At 37.4% G+C, this 8,807-nt stretch overlaps 1 protein-coding gene across 1 annotated transcript; it reads right to left on the bottom strand.

The window, feature by feature from the left end:
- Positions 1–583: 583 nt before the first annotated feature.
- On the bottom strand, positions 584–8,767 carry LOC134275836 (uncharacterized). Its single transcript, XM_062758129.1, has 8 exons — positions 8,455–8,767; positions 8,028–8,159; positions 7,772–7,945; positions 3,700–3,800; positions 3,448–3,503; positions 3,056–3,130; positions 1,503–1,775; positions 584–1,327 (listed from the first exon to the last, which is right to left on the bottom strand). The coding sequence occupies exons 1-8, from the start codon at positions 8,580–8,582 to the stop codon at positions 1,178–1,180; spliced, it is 1,089 nt and encodes a 362-aa protein (XP_062614113.1). The 5' UTR covers positions 8,583–8,767; the 3' UTR covers positions 584–1,177.
- Positions 8,768–8,807: the final 40 nt, after the last annotated feature.

Raw genomic sequence — 8,807 nt, 5'->3', positions numbered from 1 at the left:
TGAGGATGCTTCCATATAAAATGATCAATTATGGCTTTGTTGTTCTTGAGGAGAAGATTTTTAAAGAAATTTCTTATATATTTCTATGTAAAACTTTGGTCGGTCATTTTGGCCCCGCCCTACCCCTGGGGTCCATGATTTGATCAAACTTGAATCTATACTACCTGAGGATGCTTCCATATAAATATGAACAATCATGGCTGTGCTATTCTTGAGGAGATTTTTAAAGAATTTTCCTATATATTTCTATGTAAAACTTTGGTTGGCCATTTTGGCCCCGCCCTACCCCTGGGGGTCATGATTAGAACAAATTGAATCAACACTACCTGAGGATGCTTCCATATAAATATGAACAATTATGGTTTTGTTATTCTTGAGGAGAAGATTTTTAAAGAATTTTCATATACATTTCTATGTAAAACTTTGGTTGGCCATTTTGGCACCGCCCTACTCCTGCGGGTCATGATTTGAACACACTTGAATCTACACTACCTGAGGATGCTTCCATATTATATGAACAATTATGGCTTTTTTGTTGTTGAGGAGAAGATTTTTAAAGAAATTTCTTATATATTTCTATGTAAAACTTTAGTCATTTTGGCCCCACCCTACCCCCGGGGGTCATGATTTGATCAAACTTGAATCTTCAATACCTGAGGATGTTTCCCCATAAGTTTCATCTTTCCTGGCACAGTGGTCCTTGAGAAGAAGATTTTTAAAACATGCCACCAAATTTTCATTAATTCCCAATTATCTCCCCTTGAATGAGGATGTGGCCCTTTATTTGAAAAAACTTGAATCCCCTTTACCCAAGGATACTTTGTTGCAAGTTTGGTTGAAATTGGCCCACGGTTCTTGAAAAGAAGTCGAAAATGTGAAAAGTTTACAGACAGACGGACAGCTAGACAGACGGAACCCGGACAAAATGTGATCAGAAAAGCTCACTTGAGCTTTCAGCTCAGGTGAGCTAAAAATGATTCCCAACTTCAGAGAAGATTGTATTAAAATTTTAATCATCTGTGATGAGTAGTTGCTTACAAAACTGTGACCAAAAAAATTGTTACGAACAGAAAGACACACAAGGGTAAAACAGTACACCCCCCCCCTTTCTTTGAACCAGGGATATAATTACTTCCAAATAAATCAGTTATAAATACACAAAATAAAGCCATATTCATCAGTTAACATCGGAGAGATAGCTGTATAGTCCCTTTAGTTTGGGCATCTGTGGCATTTCTTTCAAAGCTTCTGTGCGACCCTTATTTTGTGGTTCCTGAGGCATTATGGGAGGTTTCCACACAGCACTAGTATAACTACCCTCTGTTGCCTTCAGTATCAAAAAAAATAAATAAAATTATAATGTACAATGAGTCTACTGGTAATATAAAATGCACATATAAACCTCCATCACTTTCATCTTAAAATATTTATACATGTAAGAAATTCAATTAACCTAAATAGATTTTAAAATCAATTGGTTTTTTTTTAAAAATGCAGCCCACCTTGTACTGTTTGAGAAAGACTGGAGTCTCAGGGGTGTGATAAGATGTCTTGGTTGAGGCCAGTTCTGGGGTGTCCGGTGGAGGTCTGCAGTTCATCAGTGTTTTAGATGAGGCCAGTTCTGGGGTATCCGGTAGAGGGCGACTTCTCAGCTCTGTCTTGGTGGACATCATTTCAGGGGTGTCAGGTGGGGGGCGGAACGCTGAATAATTCCTGGGTATGGTAAGTTCTGGGGTGTTGGGAAGTCTGTGTATTCCAGTTATATCACTCAACTCCTAAAAATAGTAGCTTATTGGATTGTTTAACCTTGACCTTTGTTAAAAAAATGATCTACATTCAAATTAAGGTTAATCTTAATCTTCAATTTGAAGCCAATCTAACAAATGAAAAAAGAATTTGATTGAGATGTCCAAGTATAATCAAAACTGAAATAAAATTCAAACAGCTTTAATTAATTTGCTAATAAATAAATCAAATTAAACTAGAACTGTCGAAATGGGACAAAATACCCCCAGCTGGGTTTTTCAGAAGTAAGTTTTTCCATAATAAAGATATGTATCACAAATGAATTATGAAATTTTTCTTTCAGTGACCTTGAAATTCCTCAAATGATCTTGGGTCAAGGTCATGACACACCCCTGGGTCATGGGCAATCTTTGTGTGAAACGAGAACCTACCAAGTTTATCAATAAGAAAGATATGGACCGGACATGAATTAAGAACTTTTTCTTTCAGTGACCTTGAATTTCTCTTAATGACCTTGGGTCAAGGTCACGACAAACCCTTGGGTCATGGGCAATCTTTGTGTAGAATAAGAACCTACCAAGTTTATCCATAAGAAAGATATGGACCGGACACAAATTATGAATTTTACTTCCAGTGACCTTGAACTTCCCCAAATGACCTTGGGTCAAGGTCATGACACACCCTTAGGTCATGGGCAATCTTTGCGTGAAATGAGAACCTACCAAGTTTATCCATAAGAAAGATATGGACCAAACATAAATTATGAACTTTTTCTTCCAGTGACCTTGAACTTTCCCAAATGACCTTGGGTCAAGGTCATGACACACCCGTGGGTCATGGGTAATCTTTGTGTGAAATGAGAACCTACCAAGTTTATCCATAAAAAAGATGTAGAACGGACACAAATTTGAAATTTTTCTTCCAGTGACGTTGAACTTCTACAAATGACCTTGGGTCAAGGTCATGACACACCTTGAGTCATGGGCAATCTTTGTGTGAAATGAGAACCTACCAAGTTTATCCATAAGAAAGATATGGACCTGACACGAATTATGAACGTTTTCTTCCAGTGACCTTGAACTTCCCCAAATGACCTTGAGTCAAGGTCATGACACACCCTTAGGTCATGGGCAATCTTTGTGTGGAGTAGTAGATTCTAATGTCCCTCCGTAAGAAAGATATGGACGTTTGCACAGACAGATGGACAGCTAGACAGACGGACAAGGTGATTCCTATGTACCCCCCCAAACTTTGTTTGCGGGGGGTATAAAAATGCATCTAAAAGATGGAATCTTCAGAGATGTCCTACCTTTCCAATTTTCATATTCACTGAACCAAATCGAGGGGCTGGGCTTGAACTCTGGTCAAAATTCTCCTTCCCCCTCTAAAAACAGAACATTGAAAATCATTACGACTGAAGGCAGAAAATTCCACTCCATTTTGGCTTTTTGCTTGGGCCCTTGAAATTAGAAATGTAATGACTGGCCCTACATGCACCAGTGGACATCACATTCCTTATTAAACTGGTTCAGAAAGCTACATTTAGGGCATTATCAAGATTAACAAACAAGATTAAATCAAAGATTAAGACAAGGCTTCTTTGAGATAATCTAAGGGACCATCACAGTAATCTCCCTTTTTCAATAATTCAAAATAGATTTCTATGACAAGGACAGACAATAGATTCTCAATATAATTTACCATCCTCAGTGCTCCGTCCTTGACTTTTGGGACCAGAAACTTTTTATCTGTAAAATCTGAAAGTAAAGATACATGTAATACAGTAGAGGACAAAAAACATATATTGACATCTTTTCTTAATTTACCCTAGTAATATAGCAATGTACTACTAAATTTGTTCCAATGTCATTGTACAGACTATTGCCCAAATTCTATTGATGATGAACCAATGAAAAGAACTTAAGAAGTCAATATCTGATATCCATCTCTCACCTTGTTTCCATCCTGGGCTGGCATGCTTTCCTCCAAGAAAACTTGGTGTTACTTGGATGCCATCATGTTGAAAGATGTCCGGGACCGAGTCCAACTTACTCCTAACAAAAAGATCACACATTATGATGAGGAGAGCAATGGAGGAATGTCCAGGACCAAGTCCAACTTACTCCTAACAAAAAGATAACCTGTTTACCTTTGACAGGTAACTGATGGTTGAATAGCACCTGTTTATATGTGACAGGTTGTTTGTTTGTTTTTTTAATGCATGTATACAATCATGACAATAGCCATGTAATTTTTCTGCTGTTACTTTTCAGAGGTTACATTTAGTTTTGTTTATATTACCCTGTCAATAGCTTCAGAACTGTAGCCTTTTGGTTTTATTTATATTTTTGTCTTTGACCATAATGCTACAGATCCTGTTATGCAAATAATGTGCAATTTACAGCACAAGATTTTCTGTGCATGGTTTGGAATGTATTTCTCCATTTTCCAACAATGGTCAATCAACAACCTTTCATGCCTTAATTTTAAACATACTTTTCTGCCTACCTGTACATTTTATCCACTTCCTGACCCTTTACATCTTCACTTCAGACCAATAAATTCACTTGTTTTAAATTTTTTGTCATGTAAATGCCATGTTGCCTTACTTAAGCATGTTAAGATATCTAGCTAAAAATGTCTGTAGATACAATTACTAAGGGTTTTGAGGTGGACAAAATATAAAGGTTGTTCACAAAATTATGGAATCCGGATAGGGCCACGCAGTTCACTTTCACATCATCGCACCATCGAGATTTGAGTCGATAGTGCGATGATGCGATGACGATGAAGCGATGGCGCGAAAACAATGAAGCTATGGGGCGATAGCGCGATGACGATGATGCGATGGTGCGATACTGCGATGAGATGAAGCGATGGTGCGATGAAACGATAATGCGATGACATGATAGCGATGATGCGTTGGTGCGATAGCGATGATACGATAATGCGATAACGATGAAGCGATGCTTTATCGTGTCATCATCAGTGCTCTATTGCACTATCGTCATCGCATTATCGCACTATCGCGCTATCGACTCTTTTGCGCATGCGTCATTGAGAATAGAAATGGCGTCAGGTAGTGAAGATATGAACAGAATATATATCAGAAATAGATCTTACTGTATTAATAAACTTCACTTGGGCATTAAAATTAACCATGTCTTTCTTGTCAGACATATAACTAGTTAGAATTGTTAAATTATAGTTTGATAATCAGGATAAGTTTAACAATACACTCATCTTGTGACTGATGTAAAAGATATCGAAATCCACGTGATCTAGATTTTGGTTTATAAACCGGGGGGTGTGTGTTAATACTGTAGATTGGAAAATAATTACGATGGTTTTAGTTTCACTTTGTTCGCGATTCATCTTTTTTCTGCAAAATTAAACCCATCGTGAATGTTATCATTAACTATTAAAAACGAGTAAATACTTATACGAAATTTAAATTAATTTCTTGCGTCGTGAAATCAAGGACCTGTATACTAGTATATAGATCCCTGGTGAAATTAAAAGCATCGCTATTGTACTTCTGAGAAATCGTGAAATTTAAGCACCGTTAAATACAGTATTCACAATCAAGAAAATTAAAAGCAAACACAAGACAAAAGTCTTCCTCCCTCTCTCCTCTTGGTACATGTACTTCGTGTTTGTTATTTAAAATATAATTATCAAATACAAAATTAAAGTCAGTTTATTATCACTGGGCAATCAAATGCTCGAATTTTAACTACTAATGACAATACACATGGAAGCTTTTCTGTGTAAAACCAAAGAAGAAATATGATTTCTTTATCATATCCGTTAAAGAAATATTCTTGAATCTTTTCATCAACAAACGCCATGTTATGCAATGACTGCTGGGGAATGCCATCCTATCTATATAGTCGATAGAGCGATGACACGATGTCGATAGCGCGATAAAGCATTAATGATGACCCAATATAGCATCGGATCATCACTATCGCGCCATCGCATTATCGCTATCGCACCAACGCATCATAGCTATCCCGTGCCATCCCGTCATCGCATTATCACTTCATCGTCATCGCGCCATCGCTTCATCGTTATCGCGCTATCGCGCCATTGCTTCATCGTTATTGCACCATAGCTTCATCGTCATTGCATTATCCCGTCATCAACTCAAATCTCGATGGAGCGATGACGCGATAGTGAACTGCGTGGCCCTATCCGGATTCCATAAAAAATACATCAAGAATTTAGGAATAAAATGTAGTTGATTGAACTCTGCTTGAAAATGGAACAAGAGGCCCATGGGCCTTATAGGTCACCTGAGTATCATGCAACAACTTTCCAACAAATTAAATTTGATTCATGTTTTAAACCAGAGGCCATGGAATTCTGACACAATTTTAAATGAGGCACCATTTAAGTTTTATTTCATAATGTTGTTGATTAATACCAAAGTTTCATATTATGTACCCCCCTCCACCAAGCACCTCTGTCCCAGGGGCCAGTAAAATAACCATTTTTGAAAGAAGCAGCCTTCTTCGTCATAAATATATACTAAGATCATTGGCATAATACCCAAGAAAAAAGGAAAACATTTTCAAAGAATTCATGTATTTTCACTAAATAAACATTAGAGCCTCACCCTAACACAAGAAGCCCTGACCCAGGGGCTCTGAAATTCACAAATCTCAAAGAGGCATCCTTCCTTCTCATAACTATGTACATAGTTCATTGGTTAAGTACCCAGGTGTAGAAAAAAAGATTACTAGAGAATTTATGCATTTTCACTATATAATCAATAAAGCCCCACCCTAACACCAGAACCCCTAACCCAGGGGTCATTGAATTCACAAATTTGGAAGAGGCAGCCTTATTCAACATAACTACGTACTTGGTTAGTTTATTTAATACTCAGGGGCAAAGAAGAAGATTTTCAAAGAAATAAATCATTTTACTATATAATCTATATAGCCCCACCCTAGCACTAGAGCCCCTGACCATGGGGCCATGAAATTCACAATTTTGGAAGAGGCAGTCTTATTCAACATAGCTATGCACTTAGTGAATTTATTTAATCCCCACGAACAGAGTAGAAGAATTTCAAAGAATTTTGGCATTTTCACTATATAATCTATATAGCCCCACCCTGCCACTAGAACCCCTGACCCTAGGGCCATTAGATTCACAATTTTAGAAGAGGCAGTCTTATTCAACATAGCTATGCACTTTGTTAGTTTATTTAATGCCCACAAACAGAAAAGAGGACGTTCGAGGAATTTTTGCATTTTCACTATATAATCTATATAGCCCCTCCCTAGCAATAAACATGATAAAACCCATTGCCCTGGGGCCATGAAATTCACAATTTTGGAAGAGGCAGTCATTTCTAACTCAACTATGCACTTGGTTAGTTTATATAAACGAAAAGAAGAAAAGAAGTATTTCAAAAAAATAATGCATTTTCACTATATAACCTATTTAACCCCACCCTAGTACTAGAACCCTTGACCCTGGGGCCATGAATTTCACAATTTTGGTAGAGGACTCAATGCTGATTACAATCATACTAACAGTTTGACTGCTTGAAGTCCAGGAGTAAAGAAGAAGATTTTTAAAGATTGCACTAATTTTAGTGGTTTTTGCCCCACCCCCCAGGCCCCAGAGGGGCAGAGACCATTAAATTCACAATATTTGTTCCCCTTTACCCATAGATGCTATATGCCAAATTTGGTTGAAATTGGTTCAGTGGTTTTAGAGAAGAAGCTGAAAATGTTCAAATGTTAACGCACGACGCAAACCGCACGACAGACGACGACGGACAAAAACAGATAGCAATAGGTCACCTGAGTGTGACCTAAAAATAAGTCCCTTATGGTTCGCAGAAACTCTTGCATTAAAAATTGCACATAATTTGGAATACATAAAGGGATCTGTAGAGTTATCATGGTTATGGTCAAAGACTACAATATAAAACCATAACGCTAAGTTCTGCAGCTACCCTATGAAAGGTAAGGGAAGTGTATAAGGAAGGTAACTGCCTTATTACCTGTGAGAGGTTGTGTCTGGGTAACTGAACACCTGCGTTCTGTCTTGATGTTTACAGGCACTCAGCACGAGGCTGCTCAGTCCGAAATCCTCTGGTTTAGGGGTGCGGGGCCCAGGGAGGGGTTCTTCTTGGGGGGCTTCAGCAGGAGGCACAGAATCTTTTTTGGGTGTTTTTCTGCAAGATCAATTCTTATCATCTCTTAATTTTGTTGAATATAGGATTTATCTTTTGTCAGATTGTCTTGTAGCTCCCTTACCTGTGAGAGTTTAACACCTGTGTTTTTTCCGGTCGTTTACAAGCACTCAGTGTTAGACTACTCAGTCCGAAGTCCTCCGGTTTGGGGGTACGGGGCCCTCCTGTTGGTGATTTCTCTTTCTTTGGGGTTGCTCTAGAATTATATAATACATACTGTCATTTACAAATTTCCATCAGCCCCATCTATGGATGCAAATATCTATAGTGTTGCACAAATCTTGCAATTTAATTGTATGTCTTCCTTTTTAAGTTTTGCCTAAAAAAAAAATTCTCTGTGTTGATGACTTGCCTTGTTTTTTTTTTTAAACATTCTAGACAAGTTTACAAAAATGTATATACAGTACAAATATGAAATATTTGGAGGTGCACACTGCAAAATCACTAATTAAAACAGCAGTCTGTAATTTTTGTTAAAAATGAGGACACACCTTTTATCAGTTGCTGTTAACTGGTCCTCCACTGACTGGTTCTCTTCCACTTCAACTGGTTCCCCCGTCTTGTCTTCTTCTGTGGGTTTTGCTACTAAAGCTAAAAAATTAGCAGCAACATATAACATGTATTACATGAAATGTTTTTTTCTTCAAGTTTTCAATTTGAAAATGCTTTATATTTAATGCCTGTTTTTGTATCCATGCTCGGTAGTCTACTAGCACTTTTACTGAAATTTGCCTGCCTTTTTCGTTCTTTCAAAGCGACATCTTTCAAGTTATTTCCTTAGATAATTCTAAGACTTAGTTTAAAGACAAACATGTATATAGATAAAAAAAAATAACAAATATTA

Source organism: Saccostrea cucullata, unplaced genomic scaffold (assembly GCF_032062105.1).
Source record: "Saccostrea cucullata isolate Sc308-1 unplaced genomic scaffold, CSIRO_AGI_Scuc_v1 ctg10234, whole genome shotgun sequence".
NCBI lineage: Eukaryota > Metazoa > Mollusca > Bivalvia > Ostreida > Ostreidae > Saccostrea > Saccostrea cuccullata.
The sequence above is the reverse complement of the archived record's forward strand: the minus strand, read 5'-3'. Positions and strand labels throughout refer to the sequence as shown.

Coding starts and splice junctions, on each gene's coding strand:
- LOC134275836 (XM_062758129.1), bottom strand. CDS start 8,582: ATGTTATATGTTGCTGCTAATTTTTTAGCTTTAGTAGCAAAACCCACA. Junction 8,160..8,454: donor TTAACAGCAACTGATAAAAG/GTGTGTCCTCAT, acceptor ATATAATTCTAG/AGCAACCCCAAAGAAAGAGA. Junction 3,801..7,771: donor CCAGACACAACCTCTCACAG/GTAATAAGGCAG, acceptor TCTTTTTGTTAG/GAGTAAGTTGGACTCGGTCC.